The sequence below is a fragment of the Rattus norvegicus genome, chromosome 2 (assembly GCF_021556685.1).
Source record: "Rattus norvegicus strain SHRSP/BbbUtx chromosome 2, alternate assembly SHRSP_T2T, whole genome shotgun sequence".
Taxonomy (NCBI): domain Eukaryota; kingdom Metazoa; phylum Chordata; class Mammalia; order Rodentia; family Muridae; genus Rattus; species Rattus norvegicus.
This window is the reverse complement of record NC_141535.1, coordinates 87940606-87964139: the sequence shown is the minus strand read 5'-3', so window position 1 is coordinate 87964139 and position 23534 is coordinate 87940606. Positions and strand designations below refer to the sequence as shown.

At 41.6% G+C, this 23534-nt stretch overlaps 1 protein-coding gene across 1 annotated transcript in view; it reads left to right on the top strand.

Moving 5' to 3' along the window:
* Positions 1 to 20725, top strand: part of Ca13 (carbonic anhydrase 13) — a 31082-nt gene extending 10357 nt beyond the window's left edge. Inside the window, 5 exon segments of the mRNA NM_001134993.1 lie at positions 5998 to 6116; positions 10840 to 10935; positions 12334 to 12396; positions 13008 to 13163; positions 19468 to 20725. Coding sequence (NP_001128465.1) covers positions 5998 to 6116; positions 10840 to 10935; positions 12334 to 12396; positions 13008 to 13163; positions 19468 to 19587 — 554 coding nt within the window. The 3' untranslated portion in view covers positions 19588 to 20725.
* The last annotated feature ends 2809 nt before the right edge of the window (positions 20726 to 23534 follow it).

The window sequence follows — 23534 nt, the reverse complement described above, 5'->3', positions numbered from 1 at the left end:
TACTTTGTTCTGCTATTTCTGACAGTGGCTAGACTGTCCTATAAGCCTGTGTGTCAGGAGTGCTGTAGACCTGTTTTCCTCTCTTTCAGTCAGTTATGGGGACAGAGTGTTCTGCTTTCGGGCGTGTAGTTTTTCCTCTCTACAGGTCTTCAGCTGTTCCTGTGGGCCTGTGTCTTGAGTTCACCAGGCAGCTTTCTTGCAGCAGAAAATTTGGTCCTACCTGTGGTCCCGAGGCTCAAGTTCGCTCGTGGGGTGCTGCCCACGGGCTCTCTGCAGCGGCAGCAACCAGGAAGACCTGTGCCGCCCCTTCCGGGAGCTTCAGTGCACCAGGGTTCCAGATGGTCTTTGGCTTTTTCCTCTGGCGTCCGAGATGTGTGTGCAGAGAGCAGTCTCTTCTGGTTTCCCAGGCTTGTCTGCCTCTCTGAAGATTTAGCTCTCCCTCCCACGGGATTTGGGTGCAGAGAACTGTTTATCCGGTCTGTTTCCTTCAGGTTCCGGTGGTGTCTCAGGCTGGGGTCCTGCCGCTCCTGGGCCCTCCCCCACGGGAGCCTAGAGGCCTTATACAGTTTCCTCTTGGGCCAGGGATGTGGGCAGGGGTGAGCAGTGTTGGTGGTCTCTTCCGCTCTGCAGCCTCAGGAGTGCCCACCTGACCAGGCGGTGAGGTCTCTCTCTCTCATGGGGTCTGGGATCAGAGAGCTGCTGCGGGCCGGGATCCGCGGGTGTGGGACTTCCGGTAAACACAGAACGTGCCCGGTCCTAGAGGAATTCTGCTTCCGTGTGTCCCAAGTTCACCAGGCAGCTTTCTTGCAGCAGAAAATTTGGTCTTACCTGTGGTCCCGAGGCTCAAGTTCGCTCGTGGGGTGCTGCCCACGGGCTCTCTGCAGAGGCAGCAACCAGGAAGGGTTTTTTTTGTTTTTTTTTTTTTTGGTTCTTTTTTTCAGAGCTGGGGACTGAACCCAGGGCCTTGCGCTTCCTAGGTAAGCGCTCTACCACTGAGCTAAATCCCCAGCCCCTAGCTCTTTGTTAATAAATGAAATATATCAGCTACTCTTTTATCATACTTTATATTTTATCATCATAATAGTGGACATTTAAGAAGGAAGGAAAGTAGATATTTAATTGAAAAAAGTATTTAAAACACCTATCCTTATTGATATTTTTTCATTAGTTGTAATAAAAATTACATTTAACTCGTTTATGGGTCATATCTTTCACAGTGGAAAAGTGGACTCCCAAGTTAAAATTTTAATTCACTTGTCAGTCTGTTACCTAAAGGGAGAATAGGATGCTATTTACTTAAAATAAATATTTGAATATTCAAATACTCTTTGGGCCTATCTGCTACCAAGTATGGATGATACTATGTTTAAAAAATTAGCTGAATGCAAATATGTGAAAAACTTTCTTGTCCTTTGTGTGTTTGCCAGCACCTATCCAGTGAACTTATAGGGGTTAGTGTAGGTTCTAGGGATTGAACTCTGGTTATCAAGTTTGTCTGGCAAATACTCCCCCACCCAGTGTCATGTCATTGGCTCCCCATTAAGGATTTATGAGATTTAATCATTTCCTTCAGGTTATACTTGACATATTTAGATCCTGCTTTTGCAAAAGCATTGTTTGTAAAAATTGTAAACTTATACAATTTTTTTCTTCATATTTGTCAGATAACCATACTGATGTGATTCTTTAGGCCTGTGTAAAATAAACTTAAAAAAAAGCAATGCTTCTTTTTCTGTGAATTATACTGTATGTATTCAACTTTATTTCCTTCAGACTTTCAATTTTGTGAGTCTGTTAGTAGATATGTGTGTAGTGTACTGAATAGTTTGGGGAAGCAGCCCAGAGTTTCTAAATATTAAGTTGCTACCACTCACATCTGTTATAGGATACTTTTAGAATATTTCAAACATAAAAGGTCTAACACTGAATATTGAATATTAAAGTGTCGAGATTATTCTTCAGAAACATTTTCTTTATGAATCTTAGTATTTTTATTGAGGGAAAAAACGTCTAATTTGTTCTGCAGTAGTCTAGGTCTCTCTTTCTCTCCCTTCCTCCTTCCCTACTCCCTCATCTCCCTGAATTACCTTCCTCTCCTTCCCTTTCTCTCCCCTCCACTCTTTAACTCCTTTAAGACAGAGTTTCTCACTGAACCTGATCCAGGCTGGTAGCCTGGGAGCCCTAGAAATCCTCCTGTCCTCACCCTGCCTCTCCCCTCCATTCTTTAACTCCTTTAAGACAGAGTTTCTCACTGAACCTGGATCCAGGCTGGTAGCCTGGGAGCCCTAGAAATCCTCCTGTCCTCACCCTGCCCACAACACTGGGGTTACCGGCTTTGTGGCCACCACATCTAGATGGTTTTTCTTTTTGTATTGTTTGTTCTTCTGAGTCAGAGTTACCCTGTGAAGTCCTTGCTGACTGGAAACCAGGCTGGCTGGATTAAAGTTGGAGCCACCACTACCAGCCCTGGCTTTTGTTTTAAGGGGCCCATGTGCTTTAACAGCACTACTCTTCCCCACTGAGCCATCTCCCCAGCTCTAAGAGACCATTCCTGACCAAAAAGTAATTCTGATTTTATCAGTGAACATACCACAGGCACAAAATCGCTGTCACGGTCCTTGAAGGTTTTGCCTGACTGGGCCGATGCACACCTGCACCTTGGCTAACATGCAGGGATCCACTCTTCAGAACGTTAATAGTCCTTTGAAAGGGGACAAAGAGGCACAAAATCCTTCAGGAAGAGTATTCAGTAAATATAGAAGAGGCTGATGAGGGGAGACAAAATGGGGCTGTTCTTGCTTGTGAGACTGATTTAATTCCTCTTGTAATGTCACCTGTGCCTGGTTCCCTTGGTGGTCCTGGGATGATTTCATCCAGAACTTGTCACAGTGTGCTTTAACTGCAAGGTGGCATCTTTTGACCTTTTATTTGGAAGAGATTTCCTTTTAGAAATTCTATAGGAAGTAAATAAAAGTAGGTATAAGTTTGGAGAAATCATTACTTGATTTAAAAAATAAAATGGAGACAGTGGTTTATTATTCACCGATCTTGGATGGAAAGTAAAATGAAAACTGGTCATTTTGTGAAAACACAAAATCATTTGCATTAAAAGTACTGTGGAGCGCATCTGCAGTTCTTTCCCTTGTGAAGTACTTACCTCTCTGGTTGGCCGTGGGACCTGGGAGAATGGAGCTGATAAAGGAGGCACACGAAAGTCTCATGAAATAGCCAACTTTATTCAGAGCGTCAAACAGTGTTTTCTCTGATGCTGAAGAGGGTCACATGAGGAAAGCATCTAATAGCAAGGGCAAGCCACATGAGGTGTTCAAGCCTCACTTGGAAAAACATGTTCTTCCATACAGGCATGTAGAGGAACACAGCACCAAGTAATAATGAGTAATCCGCAGTAAACTCACTCCCACACCTGGGAGAAGCACAAAAAACAAATCTTAAGAACAATTTTGTGGTTTTGGAGAAACTGAGGCCACAGGACTCTTGTCTTGTTTTCTTGGAGTTTGCTCATAAGGGCTCAGACTTCTCACCCGACTCCATTGTTGGGCAAGTTCTAACAATGAGGCTGAAGTAGGAGGATCATGAGCCAGTCTGTCTAACCCAAAAAGAAATCCACAAATTAGTGTTTATTGAAGACCCTTAAAAACCTAGAAGTGTTAAGTTCACTTTTTCCTGATCTGAGTTTTTTGAGAGGATCATTCGACCGTGTGGTCCTTTTCACAATTAGGCCTTTACTTATTATAAACTCACTGAAATACCGACCTGTGAATACTGAATATGTAACCTGTAAAATAATCCATGCTGCTTAGCCAGACAAAGCCTGCTAACCTAACTTTAACAGTGACCTCTACTGCCATTATTCTTGGATGCCTCCCTAACAATGTGTGTTTTTTGTATTGCTTTCTTTTTCCAGAGCCAGCATTCCTGAGTCTCCTCCCAAAGTCAATTCCATATTAATTACTCAAGCTCTCTAATCTCCTTTCTATCTGCAAGGGAATGACTTTTCACCCAGCTCAGATTTTGTTATGCAACAGCAAGAGGAAAAGCACAATAGAGCCCGTGACTACTTGCCTTTAGCTGCCTCCCTCCTCAGTCAATGCGGGCTGTGCAGTGAATACATTACTGTTGTCACTCAGGGGAATCATGTGCAACTGTTTAAAGACAAATCAAAGGTCCTGTCCATTTATTCATCAGATATTTTCGCATCTCCTCTGACAGTTACTATGCTAGGAGGTGGCAATAGCAGGATCGCAGTCTCTGCTTTCATACATGCAGCCCAGTACAAGGGGAAGCAGTCAAAGTACCATTTCACACAGGAATACAAGAGGAAGCCCATGGACTGATCTAATGTAGTCTCTTCTTTTTCACTCTTCATAGAGATTTGAAAGTAGCCATCTTGTGCTGTTATGATGTTTGAAACTATTTGTATTTGTATTTGTGTGTGTGTGGTGTGTGGTGTGTGGTGTGTGTGTGTGGTGTGTGTGTGTGGTGTGTGTGGTGTGTGTGTGTCTGTGTGTGTGTGTGGTGTGTGTGTGTGTCTGTGTGTGTGTGTGGTGTGTGTGTGTGTCTGTGTGTGTGTGTGGTGTGTGTGTGTGTCTGTGTGTGTGTGTGTGTGTGGTGTGTGTGTGTGGTGTGTGTGGGGGTGTGTGTGGTGTGTGTGTGTGTCTGTGTGTGTGTGTGGGGGTGTGTGTGGTGTGTGTGTGTGTCTGTGTGTGTGTGTGTGTGTGTGTGTGTGTCTGTGTGTGTACCATCTGACTTGGGTGCCGAGACCTGAAGGTGGCCCTCTGGAAGCTTAACTGCTGAGTAATCTCTTCTACCCCACCTTTATGTGTTATAAAGAAATCTTTCTTACATAAGGTTTTTATATACATTTTGAAATTTAAGACTCTGAAGAGTAATTTAAATATCTGTTGTTAAGTCTGTGTCTCCCTTTTCTAACACAATTCTGCTGTACGCTGTAGTTTAGTTATAATTATGGTGTATTCAGCCACCATACAATGTTTCCTTTCCATTCCTGCATCTTCAGCAGACAACAGAATTAGGCAGAAATAGTTTAGGACTCTCCTCTCTTCCCCTCCTTTCAGTTCCCTTTTTCCTCTCTCATTATCTTTCTCCCGTCCTTTCTTTTTCTTAAGTTTGATGCTAAGGCTAGCCTCAAACTCACTGAATAGCCCAGGATGCCAAGATTGTATGTGTGGCACCATGCCTTGTTTAGAACTGTTTTATATTAAAGTGTTTCTATATATTTGTGACATAATTTTATTACCACAAACTTAGAGATAATATTTCCTGAGGGAAAACACTGAAATTTACTTCACCAAAGTGAGAGAGACATCTTGGAGTTTTAAAAAGTACTTTAATTTCTTACTTACAAATATAGAGAATAAGGGCAGTCTTTATGATTATAGCAACAATCGTGCCACAGTAGCAATGGGTAGCACATCCCTAGTGCTGTGTGTCCCAGGTGAGGGCAAGTGCCTTGCATACCACATTTCCTCTATTTTCACATCAGTCTTAGGGGGTTACATCCCTCTCATCTTTGGTTAGATGTGTAACTGGCAGCTTAGAAGGTAGAGCTTGTCTAAGACCACTCTACAGAGCCTATATCTAATCATACAATCTGTTTGGTTCTCCCAAGCTAAGACCGAACTGTTTCCTTTTTTTTTTTTTTTATTTGTTTGTTTGTTTTGGTTGGTATTGTTTTTGCCCTTCAAAATCTTTCTCAGAAACTCTGGCTTGTCCCCAGGTAAACAGAGTGGATTTTCAGTTTTGAGAATTTCGAATCTTTTCTCTTTGCTGTCTGCTGGTGTGCTGTTTTCTTTTCCCAAGTATTTAATGGTGCTCTCTATTTCCTTTTCACTCTTTGTATATACAAAATTGTATCCCTGAATGGCACATCTGTAAAGGGGGAAATTCTGGATTTGATGGGATGTATAAATGTGTGATTTATTTGTTTCATAACTCTTTGAAATGTGCTGGATCTAGTTCTGCGTGGAGGTCCTCTCACTGGAAGCTACAGGTTGCGGCAGTTCCATCTGCACTGGGGGTCAGCAGACGACCATGGCTCTGAGCATGTGGTGGATGGCGTGAGGTATGCTGCAGAGGTAAGCTGCATACACTGCCTAATCAACATGGGAAGCCTGCCATAGCCCCAGTAGGGCCTCAGCTACTCAGGCATCCCAGTGTAGGGAACAGTTTCATTAACCCAGAAAAGCTTCAGTCGGGGCCTCTCATAACCTTAAACCAAACCTGAGAGCTTACTGTTTATTATACATTGAAAATGAGTACACTGAGCTTAACATGCTGTCACATGCCTGGGATCCCAGCATTGGAGACGCAGAGGCAAAAGCATCAGGACTCGAAGGCCAGCAGCCTAGGATTAAATGGCAAGATTCTAGCTGGTAAAACAAATTCAAATGGCAATAACACCAAAAATAACAAGAAGTACTTGTTGGAGGGTGTGGGGTGGAAGTCAGAGACCAGAAGACAGTAAGTTATTTATCCATGTAGGAAACACTATGATGGGTTATTTACTACCCAGGTCTTGTGACATTAAACTTTATCTATTGGATTTTCTGAAAGGCCAGAGAGAAGAGAAACATATTTGTATTTTGCTCAACTTTGATCAAGATGAATAATCAGAAATAAATAAACTCACATTCTATACATGAGAGCAGTGGCAGGTAGGGATAAACTGTAAGGGCACGAACTCCAGATTGCATTTGCAGGTTTCTAATGCAACCTCTGTTCAGTGTTCAGAACAGTGATAAGCAGCACAAACTTAACGATCATTGTCATGCTTGAGTTTTTGCTGGCAAGGTACCCCTGTTTGTTATTACACCATTCACTAGAAATATTTGGCCTAGTGTAATCCTCTGCTTGACAGAGTGTGATGTACCTCATTTTAATACCATTAAGTAGTACTGAACTTTACCCAAAAATGAAAGCCAAGTATCAGTGAGGACTCAGTGAAACAGTCCTGGCTGGTGATTTGTTTCGACAAGATTCAGTGTTACCAGGCCTTATTCATTGTCTTCAGCTTCTCTCGGTCTCTGAGATGAGGTAGATACCCAGAATAGCTCTGTTACTAAGAAAATCCAGCAAATGAAATTCCTTTTCCACACTTATGTATACCTGGCCTTTGATGTTGCCATCCAACATGCCCTTTTTGTCAGTTATTTCAGTTTTATCTAAGTGTTTTGTGTTGCAGTACCTGGTCTGTCCTCCTGAGAGAGGGGTAAAGTGATAGGTAGTCAATCTCAGTCAACAGTGATAGCGGGGAATCTGGAGAGCCTTGGGTTCGGAAAGGCTTCTTGAGAATGGTATGTAAGTCGAGCCAAATGGCCAAGGAAAAAGCATTGTGAGAAAAATCTAGACTCAGGGAGCCATGGATCCTTTCTTGTGTACTCTTAGGCTGTGGAACGGCAATAGTAAGGAAAAGTGCTGTGAAATAGGAATGAGGTCAGACTGCTCACAGAGAGAAAGGCTTGTCTTTATATAGGACTGGTGCTGACAAGAGAGAAAGAGGAGTGGACCCTGTCCTGCAGAGCAAAGACCTGTTCTGGTTTCTATTATCAAAAACATATCTCACTGCCAATTGGAGAACCGACTGCTGTGGGGCATATGTTGAAGGAGGGAGACAAAGTAGTTGACTATGAAAGAGTTGAGGTGAGCAGCGATGGTAATTTGGGCAGGAGTGTGAAAACACTGGAGAGGTCCATGACATACTTGGTAGGCCATATCAATGGGACTTGCCTAGATCAAGGTTCAGAGTTCAGCAAGCTGTGGTTACAAACTAGAATTTTCTTTTCTTTTATTTGTCTTTTGTATTGGTTATTTTCTTTATTTACATTTCAAATGTCCCCTTTCCCTGTTTCCCCTCCACACACCCCTTACCCCATACTCCTTCCCCCTGCCTCTATGAGGGTGCCTCCATCCCCCCCACCTTATTGCCCTAGCATTCCCTACACTTGGGCATTAAGCTTCCACAGGACCAAGGGCCACCCCTCCCATTGATGCTAGATAAGGCCATCCTCTGCTACATATGCAGCAGGAGCCATGGGTCCCTCCATGTGTACTTTTTCGTTAGTGGTTTAGTCCCTGGGATCTCTGGTGGCCAGGTCCATTTAGTCGATATTGTTTTTCTTCCTATGGGGCTGCAAACACCTTCAGCTCCTTCAGTCCTTCCCCTAACTCTTCCATTGGGGATCCTGTGCTCAGTCCAGTGGACAAACCAGAATGTTAAAGAGGAAGTCATGGTGCTTTATCATAGTGACAGAAAGTAACTGATACACATGCAAATATAAAGAGAAGGCTAGTCGTCCATATTGAAAAGTGTACTTAGTTATGGTTTATCCATCACTGTTGTATGTTAGGTCAGAGCTATCCCCCATAAGCCCATGTATCTAAGCCTTCCTTCCCTGGGTAGTATTATCAGGAGGCTGATGAACCTCTGATAGGAGTGGCCTCAGAGGAAGTCCATAGGTCATTACCATGTAGGATCTTGCCCCATCATTTGTCTTTGTTTTTACTTCTTCACTATGAGGTGATCAGTTTTGCTCTCCCAGGCACTGCAACTGTGATATGCTACTGTGCCATAGAGCAAAAAGTCAGGGGCATATACTGAGAACTTTCAAACTGGAAGCCAGTTTCTTTTTGTAAGTTAATGCTCTCAGGACAGATGAAAAGCTAATACATAAATGTAGGAGAAACATAAATCAGATTTCCACATTCGAAGTAGAATTTTGTCCTAGTACTTGGCAGCATACTTGCATATCACAAACATTCAGCTTAAAAATACTTAAGTTAAATAATACTATTATTTAGAAAACTTCACCAAAAAGGAAACATCTTTTCTTTTTGTTTTTTGTTTTCTGTTTTTGTTCTTAAACAGAGTCTCACAATGTAACTCTGGCTAGTTTGAACCTCATTGTATAGATTAGGGTGACCTAAATTTTATAAAAATCTACCTATATCTGCTGGTGATCAAATGCTGGGATTAAAGATGTATGCTACTACGCCATGTGGGAAGAATCTTATTCGGATTATTGTGAGGGCTAGTTTCTTGTCCTTCATCTCAAATCAAGGTCCTTGTTAGGAAGTATGGGTGTGTTAATTTATTTACTTTTAATGCAAAAAAACACCCCAATATATAAGTGATACCAATTTTTCTAGAAAGGTATTGTAAGGCTATGTGGGAGAGTTTTTTAAAAACAGATTTTCTTGTTCTGTTTTCTTATCATATTTCAAACAGTTGTTGCTTAGCCAGTAAAAGGACGTCTACACAGGAGACTCCCTTCTCTGTATTTATACACTTGTTTTTAACGCCAGTTGTGTTCCTGACCCACCGATGCCATTTCTCACTAAGTACGCTATTTAAGGAGTTTTTGTAACTGGCACAGAGCCATCTGAAACAACTTGTGCACTCTCCCTTGGCCCATCCCCATAGTGGAATGTTCTTATCTCTCTGAAGCCATGGGAGTCTTGTTTCATCATCATTGTTTTCCGGGTTCTTTCCTCCCCCAACTATCTCACACCAGCATGATTCAGAATCCACCTTTGTATGTTTCCGTCTGGATATTGCTTTGTATCCCTTTATTATACATGGTTTTTGCACTATTTTATAGTTTTATAGTTGGCTATGTGTGATAATTCTTATCTAACCCAGAAACTCTTCATATTAATTACCTGTAAGATGTGGAGTAAGATTTTGAAGGATGGAGATGGAAGTCTTTATTTGAATACACTAAATTGTCTCTGTGACAATAGGCTGTGAGGGTGAATTGAGCATGAAGGCTGACTGAGTGTCCCTTGTTGAATTGCCAAGCAGATCCATAAGGATTCTTATCTGAGGTGGTCTCTGGTGGTCCTTGCTTGTAACAACATGGCCCCGCCTGCAGCAATTACCATAGGAACTAAATCTTCTAGGCATGACATATCGCCCTTTGACTTCTTTCTGTCCTTTCAAGCAGAACTGAAGTGGTAGTCAGCATGGTTACTCTGCCTACTTTCATATTCCTCTGTGTTTGGGATACTCTAGTGCTCATGTGGTCTAACAAGTAGGCGCTCTTTGGGTTTCGCAAATTTCTGCTTGTGTGAGAATGAAGTTGTAAAATAGGCAGAGTCTCTTCAAGAGTCTCAAGTTCTCAAACTTCTCTCTCCCTCCTTCCTAGCACCAGCTGCCTTTTTTCTCACTTGGATACCTATGACTTTTTGACCCACGGCAATCATACCTTGTTCTTGGCAAAAGCTCTGAGTCTATTTATATAAGGTAGAAAATGTACACTGCCTCGGTCAGTCAGCTCAGTATGAGCACGGGAATGGTGTACCCCCACACCAGAACACTGCCTGTAAAAACAAACTACTGCACAAATGTATGAGGTTATCATTTAACAGTACAAATGATCTAAGAAGAAAAGCATATGACTAGATTTTGAATAGTTTGTCATAGGGGAATGCAAATTCCCCAGCCACAAAAGTGAGAGACTGCAATGAGGACCATCTAACAGGTCAGCTTCAAGTGCAACCTTATTTCCTTCATCTGTCACTTCATAGGAAGTTGACTTCTTGTACCTGTAGAGCTCAGGTACCTCGGTGGGCTCTATGGGCAACTGGTCCCTGAGTCACAGCTAGCCAGTAGCCCATAATCCTTCTGGTCTCATTTTGTATAAGAGTAGATTAAGGGGAATGAAGTCAGTGTCTGGATGAAGAATTCGTTATGCACCTGAACATTCAGTGTCAGACGGTTACGTCGATACTTAGTTAGCATTTCCATTTTTTGTTATCCTTATTCAAATGTCTGAACAATTTTGTATGTTTTTATTTCAGCTGCATGTTGTCCACTGGAATTCAGACAAATACCCCAGTTTTGTAGAGGCAGCTCATGAGTCCGATGGGCTGGCTGTCCTGGGAGTATTTCTACAGGTGAGAGTCTACTGTTTGATTTGAAATAGCTATTTAACTAGTTTTCAAAAGCAAACTAGCTCTAAATCTAGTATTTTTCTTTTGAAGTGAACACTAAAACGTTCTGTAATATTTTGGAGAAAGAGTCACTTTTTTTTTTTTTTTGAATTGCCAGTAGAGTATGTGAGTAGCAACCGCCATGCCAGCAAGAAAGCAGGAGAACAGCTGAAATCCAAAGAAACCTAGGGTCTTCTGGTTCCTGATTTCAACATTTAGAGCCCTAGAACAGAGGAATATTCAGTTTCATGATTCTTGAGGCATTTGCTTGATCACATTGGCAAAGCATCTCAGAAATACTGATCAATTGTTTTGAAGAAAAAAACAAAGAGTACGACACTTCTTTTCTAATATTTGCATGTGAACAACAAGTTCAGCCATCTCGCCTGGAGACAGTTTCTTACAGGGCGTGCACAATTTCCATGCTACATTATCTGAGTGATGTTGTAACTTGTGAAACTGGCACTGAGAGGCAGACACTGGGAATGGTGTGCCAAGCAGAGGCAGCCAGGATTTTATCCATGAAATCTGGCCGCTAGCAACAGGATCCAAGAATGGCATAAGATGCTTGACTCTTACAGGGTCTTAAACCTTTTAGTAGATTGAAAATGTTCCTATTAATGAAAGGTGTAAATTTGGTGGATTTGTGTATTTACAATGCATATGCTCTCCAGGTGGAACCCCTCGATTTTGGGACTTTAAGAAACTTTAGGGGGGTTGGGGATTTAGCTCAGTGGTAGAGCGCTTGCCTAGTAAGCGCAAGGCCCTGGGTTCGGTCCCCAGCTCGGGGGTGGGGGGGGTGGGGGGGGGGCACTAAACTTTAGACTGCGAGTAAGGGATCTAAGATTTCATGGAAGATTTGAGGGCAGCCCAGCCGGTCTGGATCTGAGCGGTTTAATAGTCACTTTCCTAAGCAGGATTTCTCTCAAGTAAACCTGCGTCTTAAATGCGGCTTAGCAATTAAGAGTGCTTGCTGCTCTTCCAGAGGATCGGAGTTCAGACCCTAGCCAGATCGCCTACCAGGGCTTGCAACTCCAGCTGCAGAGAATCTGATTCCTTCTTCTGGTCTCCTCGAGCATCCACATGTGTATGGTTGATACTCTCATACGTGCACACCCACCCACACACATGCATGTCTGAGACACGCGAAGCTATTACTACCAGCTTTGGCGCCAACCTGCAGTGCAGTCTAGGATCCCCACAATGCCATCTTGTTCAGACTCTTCTGGCACAGTCAACTCGTCAGGTAGGCTTTGAGCTGACTATGGCTTCTAGAGAAGAGTGAAAAGTAGGATTGAAATGAAATGCTTGCTGCTTGTTTACTCCTGTAATTATGCCTGTTTTGAAACTTTACACTTTTAGATTGGGGAGCACAATCCTCAACTGCAAAAGATCACGGACATTTTGGATTCCATTAAGGAAAAGGTAAAATTAATTACTGCTCGTTAGTAACCAACATCTTTCTACTCTCCTGAATTTTGAATACTTACACAGTAGACATGCCATATCCTTCCTTCTTTGAAACAAGCTTCAACTTACTAGATCCAGACTGCAGAAATAATTTATTTTCAGAATGGTGAAGAGCCTGATATTATCTGAAGTAGTCACCAATAAGTCTATGCAGATTTAAGTACTAATACCATACATACTCTTATTTTAAAAAAGACTTAAATTATAATTTACTTAAAATACTACTTCCATAAAATAAGACTCTTCCTGGGACCTCTCTCCATATTTCATACTAACCTGTTTCTCCATATTTCATACTAGCCTGTTACTCTTACTGGATTGAACTCATGACCCCCTGCCTCTCTACCTGTTGACTCCTAGGTATATCTCATTCTCTTGTCCTTCTTAAATAAATTTATAAAATTCACACTGTATTTGTTCTTTTTTGAATTAAAACACATTTGTTTTATTAAAATATTAATGGATGATAGTAAATAATCACACAGTGAATGTGTATGTGTGTGTGTGTGTGTGTGTGTGTGTGTGTAGCTATCTTATTTGTAATCTGTAACAATTCCCTTCTCCAGGGTAAACAAACACGGTTCACAAATTTTGACCCCTTATGTTTGCTTCCGTCATCCTGGGACTACTGGACATACCCTGGTTCTCTGACGGTTCCACCTCTTCTTGAGAGTGTCACGTGGATTGTTTTAAAACAACCTATAAGTATCAGCTCTCAACAGGTATGTTCATTCTTCCATGTTAATTGCGATATTATCAGAGGAAACTTCTAAATCATTTTTAAAACATTGTTTTTATTTCCGGAGTCTGACATTTTCTTTCATTAATTAAGTGAATGGTTGGAATAGATAAGGTTCTCATGTCCTCTCCTTTCTGACTCTCCCTCCCTTCTTTTCTTCCTTCCTTCCTTCCTTCCTTCCTTCCTTCCTTCCTTCCTTCCTTCCTTCTTTTTATCATATCTTTCCATGTAGCCCAGATTAGCCTTGAAATTGGGATCTTTCTGCTTTAGATCCCTAAGTGCTGGGATTACATTTATGTGCCACCATTGAAGGTACATGGTTTTCATCCCTTTCTTAATTGATCTTTGGGATAAATCCTTACTTGAATCACTGCCTAGAAATGTTTGGTGCTTAAACTTTAAATGATTTACAACCCCTTTGGAGGCACATCAGATATCTGCATATCAGATATTTATATTACGATTCATAACAATAGTAAAATGACAGTTATGAAGTAGCAACAAAGACAATTTCGTGGTTGGGGATCACCACAACATGAGGAACTATATTAGTGGTCACAGCGTTAGGAAGGTTAAGAACCTCTTCGAGGATGAAGCATCATTTTGAAGGCCTAATTATTTGCTTTTGTTTTTTTGTTTTGCTGCTTGTTTTATTTGAGATAAAAATAGGCTTGTAGAGAGAGGACAGCTCGAAAGAGGGGTCTCAAGAAAGGGAACCCACTCCTCTCTGCTCAGTCCTTAGACTGCTGTTCCCACAGATTCAGAAGTGAGCATTAGTGTCAGACATTGACCTATGAAAAACATGCACTCAATTGCTTCAAGAAGAGGAAATGTTGGATTAAGGGCATAGATTAAGAGTGTAGAGCTCCTATCAAGTATTTTGTTTCTACTGCTTTACTGAAAGTTGGCTTCTGTTAATAAAGCGTTTGTGGGTCTGCCCAAGGAAATATTGCTAAGGGGCCACAGCCACCTGTGCCCTCCCTGGTAAACATTTACTCTGGCATTTTTCTTTGTAAATTTTTATTTTTCTTCAAAACTGATGGGGATCAAATACAAAGCCTTGTTCAGGCTAAGCACTTGGACACTGAGTTGCACCACAGGCATCCTTTTTTCTGTAATATGATTATGGAGTTCTCGGAATAAGCCACAGGATCTAGATTCTCAGAATGTCCTATGTCTTTAGAAATGTGTCCCTGAATGTTGAACTTCTTAATATATTTCTTTCTCATGTGTGTTGAGCTGTTTAAAATTAGGCCTTGTGATTTTCACAGCAACGAGCCTAGTTATCTTGGCAGGGAGTTACAGTGTCTTCCTGCTCTGGGCCTGTGCACTGCCTGCCTGAGTATTCTCCACCTCACCTCCATCAGGTTAATCTTTCCAAGGTCATCTCAGGACAAGTTTTCCCTTGAGAACTTGGTGAGAACTTATGCCGAGTGTTTTCCCTTGTTGCCTTTGTATTTAGGATTAGAGAAAAATAGCAACTTAGTGCATAGTTATTAAAGTACTTCATGAAAGTTTGGATAAAATCCAGGACTCCTGAGGCTGGAGAGATGGCTAAGTATTTAAGAGGACTGACTGCAATACCTACAAGGCAGCTCAGAGTGGTCTGTAATTCCAGTCTCAGGGACTCCAATCCTTTGTTCTGGCCTTCAGGAGACTCAGGCAAGTGAGTGGTAAACAGACATGTGTGCAGACAAAAAGTCATGTACATTAAATGCATTCGTGAGTAAACATTAAAAATTCGGGAGCCCTATAGATTTTGTCCATCATCTAATACGAAAAAAAGACCTACTACTGATTCAGTAGGCATTAATAGAGTCGACTTTCTTCCTTTCACTTGCTAAAATTTTTACACTTACCCATTTATTAAATTTCCTAAACTTAGTTAATTATTATAAATTCAAAATGGCTTATGACCGTTCATAGTTTAAGGACACCCTTATTTTTTAAGACACTTGGAAAATAGTTTTTTTATTATTGTTTTTTCTCCAATCCATGAGTGATTTAGAAGAGAGCATTATCAAAATATATAATTTAGTTATTTAAAAAGAATAAAATGAACTTCACTAAAAGTAACTCCCTGCCAAGGTAGGGGTTATAATTGCCTCAACCTGAATTCACTGTTGTGTTATAGTTGAGGTTCATTGAACTAAAATTGTCAATGTGACTTTTCATGTCTGAGTATGAGAAAGAATAGCTTAATTTTAGAGCTCCCATGGATTGGCAATTTCCTCTGAAACATTAGCTTAAATTGACTGCAGCTGGGACACTGTCAGCTACTTCAATCTTACCCAGACTGACGGAGACATTTAATAACCATTCAAATCACTATTAAGATTTAAGGAATAAAGAAAAAAAGATACTTTAAAATGTTTCAACTTAATCATGGGGATAGAAAACTCTAAGCCAAAGCTCTGTTGGGAGCCATACCAGAATATAGTTAGGACTCCTTCCAACGTGTCAAGGTTGCCAAAAGCAAAAGGAGACTGAAAAACTGAAAAGGAATGTCAATGGATAGGTTGGGGATTGGACTCTGTGATAGAGCTCTTGTATCCTGTAAGACCTTGGGTTCAATCCTCAATGCTGCAAAACAGAGAAAGTAAATATAAGCCATTATTAGGCAGAAACCTTAATTGATGTTGCTAACCTGATATTGAATCAACGGGTATGGAAAGGGTACCATAAAATAGAAGATGTCTTTCATAGGAAAACTGAGTTGGGTTGGGTGGGAAATATTTATAGCCTTTTTGCAGTAGTTCTATAACTCTACATTTTTCCTAAATTTAAAGTTTATAAAAATGCAAAATATGGAAGAATTTTTCAGTTGTTCAGTGTTTTCATACTGAGACAAAATGTCTTATATTGTTGATTTTAAAAATTACTCGGCAAAAGTAATTTTTAAGGCATTTAATTCTATAAAAATTTTTACTTGTTTTTAGTATCCTGTGTGTGTGTGTGTGTGTGTGTGTGTGTGTGAGAGAGAGAGAGAGAGAGAGAGAGAGAGAGAGGGAGAGAGAGAGAGAGAAGAGAGAGAGAGAGAGAGAAAGAGGTGTCTACATGGGTCTGTATATGATGTTTGTGTGTATATGTATGGGGTGTATATGTACCCCACTGTGCATATGGATATCAATGGACAAATTTGTGGAGTTGTTTCTCTCCTTTTACCTATTTGTGGGTTCTTGGGATTGAACATACTTCATTGTAGTTGTGTAGTAAGTGACTTTACCACCTGAGCCACCCCCAACTTTTTTTCCTCCTTTCTTTCTCTTTAAATTGATTTGTTGTGATATTCCCATTATGCACCCAAGTTTTACCCATCAGAGCTGCCCTTTACCTTACAACCTTCCCCAGCACTCCTAGGAGTCATTGGTGTGGTTCAAGATCTCTGGCTTCAGTAACACCATCGATAATGGATCTTTACCACGGCTCCTCCTGGTTATCCTGCTGTTGCCTTGTGTCATGGAGATCCTGCAGCTTTGAAACAGCAGGACTGGCCTTTTGACGAATCCCAAATGTTCACTGATAATACAGATTTTAGGGTGTGTCAAACAGAGCCCTGGATCTGGGCCAGGTTGCTAACAGAGCTAGTCAATGTTCAGGCTTTCACTTATTTGCACCACCAGAGTGAACTCTCCAGCACTGCTAACACTAGGCCACCTAATGCTGCCATTGGTGAAAGGCAGCTCACCTGCTCTCATGCCCTTGGCACCAGGCCACCTGCATCCATTTCTCCAGAGCCAGCTCCATTGTACTGCCCAGTCAAGGAGCCGGTACCACTCTCCTGAATGCTATAGTGGCCTTTCCTGCTCTCATGTTCTCAGGTCCACTCTCCTGACTATTGCAGGTGGTGAGGGATAAGAAAGGGGAGGGCATTATCCCATACCCATGCCACCAGATGGCAGATGAAGAGTAGTAGCAGGGCCAGCTCTCCGAGCTTTCATGCTCAGGGCTGGCTCACCTGCACCCACACTACCAGGCTCATCTCTGCCATGCAGTGCAGTGCAGTACAGCTGGTGAGGGGCAGGACTGGATCTCCTGAGCTCACGATCCTTTGGGTAGCTTTGCCTACTGCCTGAGGTGGTGGTGGTGGACAGGGGGATATCACCTATTTGCCTGTGCCATATTATGGCAGAAGAGTAGCAGGGTCAGCTATCCTACACTTAGGATTGGCTACCCACACCCCCCACTCCCAGGGCCAGTTCCACTGTGCTGCCTGGGTGAGGTGGAGGGCCCACTTTCCTGAGTGTTGCCTCCTGTGAGAAATGGAGCCAGTTCTTCAGAGCATAGCATACAATGAGGGGCAGGGTCAGTCATGTAGCCACTAGGAGTCTAGTGGACTCATGCCCCTTAGTAGCAAGTCAGGCTGGGACCTCACCATGGCCCCAGATGGCAGGGCTGGCCCTCACAGCAGGCTACTCCTCTCTGCCCTTGCGTCTCCACTTTTATCTCTCTCCACAATGCTCAAGTTGCTCCACTTCTCTTTCTTTCTCATCTGACCACCACATACTTGGGCATTGTAGTCATTTGGGGGATTAAATTAAATAACGTGGCATAAAGCACTTAAGCACAAAGTCTGGATCTCTGTGTTCCAGGAAAGAACTTAATTTTATTATTACCCAACTTTGGCTGGCAGTAGAGAGTTCTTAAAGATGACTGAGACAAGGGTGACAAAAAATTACTTAGAGGACTTTGGGAAAAAGGATTTTGTCTTGCTGGGGTTGCTCTTTAAGGAAATGAAGATCTTAGTAGTTGGGCCCAGGAAACCAGCAAAGCAAGTCACACTTCCCTCAGCCTGCAGGCTACACTGAGAAGAACCTGCCAAGAAGGGATGGGTGCTGAGTCAGCCTTTTTGAAAAGGGGGCAAGTTTTCTGCTTGAATCAGCCTGTGCCTACGTGTGGGGATAAGATATCTGAGCCAGCCAGGAAGGTCATGAAGCCAAAAGAAACTAACCTCAGCAGGGCTTGGCATGTCCTACCTGGCTAGGCAGGCGATGGGGAGAGTGCTAAGGCTTAGGGCTCTTGGCAAATGTGCAAGGTGGTAGAGGAAAGTTCTACAGCAAGATGCAGTTCTGCACGGATGAGAACAAAGGGATACAAGGTGGGGATTGATGACAAACTTCTGAGAATTGAATTTGTGTGGTGTGTGGTGTGTGGTGTGTGTGTGTGTGTGTGTGTGTGTGTGTGTGTGTGTGTGTGTGTGTATTGTGGTCTTTTTAGCAATCAGTGACATCCCTGGGGAGGCATGTTGTCCTGGGAGGTGCATAGATCATTATCTTGGAATTGAACTGCATTCCCCTTGACTGGAATCATGACCAGGGTTACTTTAGCCTGTTTCTGTGGATTTCACCAGGAACTCTTTCTCATAAGTCTTATCTGTTTCAAACTAGAAGGTTCTACTCTAGGGAGAATGACTATTCATAAGTTGTGATCATTTGTCCTCTCGTTCCCGTTTCTGGGCTCTTTAAGAAGACATGACAGCATCTCATTTGCACAAGCACAGATCAGATGCTGCATTCACAGGCCGTGGTTGTAAGCTACTGTGTTAATGGTGAGAGCCGCTTTCTCCTCTGCCACCCTCTTGTCTGATACTGTACAGGAAAGGAAGAAGGGTGGAAGCCTACCTGATGTGGCCTGAGGTTAGGGGACTATCTCAGCCTAACAGTTTACTAATTTGTCTTCATCAAAACAATGCAAAATCAAAAGAAATAACAAACCTTGTTCTAATATGCAGTATATATATATTTTTTCAGGGAATTTATCCAGTCTTTATCACTGTGGACTTTTGATAAATCTTATTTAACAATCCTGAATTTCCTCACATGACTGGAGTTTTAGAGCTTTGCAGCAATTACAAGTAGTGCGTAAAGTTATATTTATTGATATACAAAGATACTTATAGTATGTATTACATAGAATAAGGAGGTTTAAAAGATGATGTATATTTGAGGACATTTTTGTAATAAAATGTCAGATGTATGTTGTAGAGAGGGGAAAATACAGAAAACCGTTCTGCAAATCCCGGTTTGTACTGTTTAGAGCACAACCTACAATTTCAACTTTGGTCCTCAAGTGAAGAATATTTATATATTTAATTTTGGATTCATTGTTATTTATATAGCAAAGAGAATCTAAAAGAACAATGCTTTATGATCTGTGACCTATTACATTGCCTTATTTTTTAGCTGCTGGAAGACTAAAGACTAAAACTCTTCTATCTTTTCCACATAGTTCATAAAGATCTGTGTGATATTCTGTGGTAAAATTAATTCTGCTCTAATTTTCAACAGTTGGCCAGATTCCGAAGCCTCTTGTGCACAGCTGAGGGCGAGAGTGCGGCTTTCCTGTTAAGCAATCACCGTCCGCCACAGCCCCTGAAGGGCCGCAGAGTGAGAGCATCTTTCTATTAGCACTGACCAGTGGATCAGCACAACCAGAGCAGGAAGGGAGCAAACACAATGGAGCTGAGACATTCCTATTAATGGCTTTTTGAGAATTTCATGTTTGTGGATTCCACTTGCCCAGCAGCTTTGGCACCACAGAGAAAACCAGAGGTCTGAAATAACTTAGCTCATCACTCCTAGATTTGCCCTAATGGATGTCCAATTGCTAAATATTGGATGTATATTAATGTCATGAAGTACACTGTTTCAGCCCTTCTGACAGTAATGTCAGCCTTCCAAACCTCAGACTGTACTAAACTTTGCTGTGGGCTTTGGCTGAACATTCTAAAGAGCGTTTGATAAAAACTTTAAATTTACTCTGAAATGGTATTATTCTTAAACAAGCAGTTCTTACAGTTTTAATATTTTTCTCATGAATCAAGAGTATATATTTCCTTTAATACATTTTCTCAGATTCTCATTTTATGTACTGTAATATAGCATACGACACAAAACATACAAGGATAAGGATAGAATAATGTGACTACTCCTGTGACTAAAATAACCTACAGTTTTAGTGAAGAATTCCTCAGGCTAAGAACATCTATTTAAGGCATTATTCCGTCTAATATATTCACTCGAGAATGTTAGTGACCACCAGGGTGATAACTGACAATGTGTCTGGCTCATGGCATTAACATGATTCAGACCAGCAGTTTACACAATACCACTGCAGCAGAACAGCCCTGAGCTGGTGAACAGGTTCCCACATTTGCCCTGGGTGCTATCCTATATCTGTTGTTTTTTCTATCACCAGTGAAAACAATGAGCCCAGTCTTGCATAAATGCCTACACCATTCAGTGCATTTTCTAGGAAGAACTTATGATTTTATAAGATGCCATTTGGTACTAACTTCAGACTATTCTCTCTGGAGTGTCGCACACCATGTTCCTTTTGTGTTTTCATTATGAGGTGATTCCATCATTAACTCAATAACCACACTTAAGACTTGAATATTTGTTATACTTTTGCTATTTTGTGAAACTGTGTTCCTGAGTTTCTTAAGTTTAATAATTTGTTTCAGATTTCTCTCATCTTGTAAATGTAAAGTTAATTACTGAGATTTTTCTTCATATTCTTCTCAGTAGAATAATTTTATTTTGAGTAAATTGTACAATGATGATGTCTACTGTCATATAAGATGAGAGGCCAAAGATTAGAATGAGCACCTTAGCCAGTGTTCTTACCTGCAGAGTCCAACCTAAGGCTTAGAGGAAGACCCACGTACCATAAATATTTCATGAGCTGGATACTTAAAGGATTTATTTAGTTATCTTGATAACTGCCATCTATCTGAGATGAAATGCAGCCAAGTTAATTTAACATTAAAATAGGATAGCTATCTCTTGAAGCCTTTTAAGGGTAATATTCATTAATCCACATTTTATAACCAGAGGTTCTTAAAAATAGTTTTAAATAGCTGAATAATATTCCCTTGTGTAAGTGAACCACGTTTTCTGTATCCATTCATTGGTTGAGGGATATCTTGGTTGTTTCCAGCTTCTGACTATTATAAGGAAGGCTGCTATGAGCATGATGGAGCATGTGTCCTTGTCATATAGTAAAGCATATTTTGAGTATATGCCCAGGAGTGGTACAGGTCTTCAGGTAGAACTATTTCCAATTTTCTGAGGAACTGCCAGGTTGATTTCCAGAGTGGTTGTACCAGTTTGCAGTCCCACCAGCAATAGAGGACTGTTCCTCGTTCTCCACATCCTCTCCAGCATGTGCTGTCACTTGAGTTTTTGTTCTTAGCCATTCAGATTGATGTAAGGTGGAATCTTAAGGTAGTTTTGATTTGCATTTTCCAGATGACTAAGGCTGACTAAGACAGATGCAGATATTTACAGCCCACCATTGGACTGAGGTCTGGGATCCCAGTTAAGGGACAGATTGAAGGAACTGAAGAGCATGACATCCTCATAGGAAGAACAACAGTATCAATTAGCTCAGACCCCTCAGAGCTCCCAGAAGCTAAGCCATCTACAAAAGAGTATACATGGGCTGGTTCATGGGCCCTGGCACATATGTAGCCGAGAATTGCCTTGTCTGGACTCAGTAGGAAAGGATGTACCTAATCCTGTAAAGACTTGATGCCCCAGGGAAGGGGAATGCTGAGGGTGGGGATGGGTGAGGGGGATGGGTGTGTGTGTGAGCACCTTCTCAGAGGCAAAGGGGGGTGGGGTGGGGTGAAGAATTCTGGGAGGGGAACTGGGAAAGGGGACAACACTTGGAATGTAAATAAAAATAATTTAATAAAAAGAAAATTCAGACTCATTAGCTCTTTTCACTTCTAGGTAAAAAAATAGGTAAATCAATGAAGCAAATAAATCCTGTATTTGTTTAAAAAACTTTAAAAATGTTTTTAAAAATAAGAGTGTTGGGTGGGAAGGTATTTCTTTAGTTGGGAAACACATGCTGGGAAGCATTCTAGTCAGAGAGGGAGTTTGTTTTCTCAGAGTCTGCAATGTGTGAAGGTGGGGACTCTAATAACATCTACATGTTACCCAATAGGTAACTCATGGTTTCACTGCAGCTCCATGTCTCCATAGTGGGCTAAAACCGTCCACCTAGCACTGGTTTCCTTGGTGATCATCTGCTTATGAGTAGCTCTTGGAGGTAGACGGTCAGTGATTTAAAATTGTCATAGTATCCTCATTAAGTAGGATGGTAGGTTACTCACGTTGCTCTCTTATTTGCCATATCACCCACGGGATTTATGCTTGTTAAGCATTTTATATTATAATTTGCATTCGATTCGAACAAAATAAAGAAAATAGGAAAAACACTTGTCAGTAACAAGGTTTTGTATATGTAACAAGTGAAATTGGATTGTATATTCTACACCATTTAAAAGGAAATAAAGTCAGATTTATAAGACACTTCAAGCCCAATGCAATGCAAAATAAAGCCATTTCCCTTGAATTATTTAAAGTAAGATGCCATCCTGAGTCCTCAGTTTCAGTGTTCTCATGCCAGTGCCTTCATGCTTTGCATAGTGAATGAAGAGGGCACAATTCTCAGTGTTGCTCAGTGGAAAATACTTTTCATTGCATTGGGTTAAAATATTTCTCTGGGGCGGCTGGAACCTCAGATTTGACTTTCTGATGAAGATTTATACCAGAAATGAATCCTACACTGCTAACATGGGTTGAGAGAAGTCTTTCTGACAGAGCCTCATAACTCTTTGCTTTGCGTGTGTTAGAGCAAGTCTCCCAGTGGAAGTGTGTGGGTTCACGAACATCCCTGTCAATGAGTTTGTTTTCAGTACAAGTTATTCTGGGTGGGGATAGCAGTTGGTTTTTGTTAGCTGTGCTCACAGCATGAAAACTGAAGAAAGTCTTGGAGAGTGTATGTTTCCTGAGGTCAGAAGGATTCAACCCCAAGTTTCTGATGGAGGTGTGGCTTATAAAAAAATGTTAGTGAAGGCCTCTATTTTGATGTGAATTTCTGGCAATGTCCCCGCCAGCGGGGACCCAGTTATTCAGGGTCCCGAAGAGGCTTTCTACCTGTGGGCCAAAATGGGGGTGAAGAGAAGAAGGAGACCAAGCAAAAGTTCTGTTGTCAAGGTCTCGTTTATTGGGATGAACATTGCAGCTTTTAAGGCTTTCAGGTAGGGGGAGTGACCTTTGTGAAATATGAAGGAGGGGGAGATGAGGGTATAGGCAGTGATAGCTGGAGGCAAAGAAGTCAGGCGATGAGGTCAGGTGGTGGAGACACTGGGTGTTGACTGAGGAGATAACTGGTATCTGCTCGAGCTGAGGCATCCCTTGAATGTTATACTCCTGTGCCGTAAATTCATGGGAGAGGCTTTATCCAACAATCTTAAGATTTATGGCAGTCATCTTTGGGGTGAGTCTCTGTGGCCAAACAGCCCAGAGTCACTTTGAACCATGCAGTCAAAAAGCGGCTA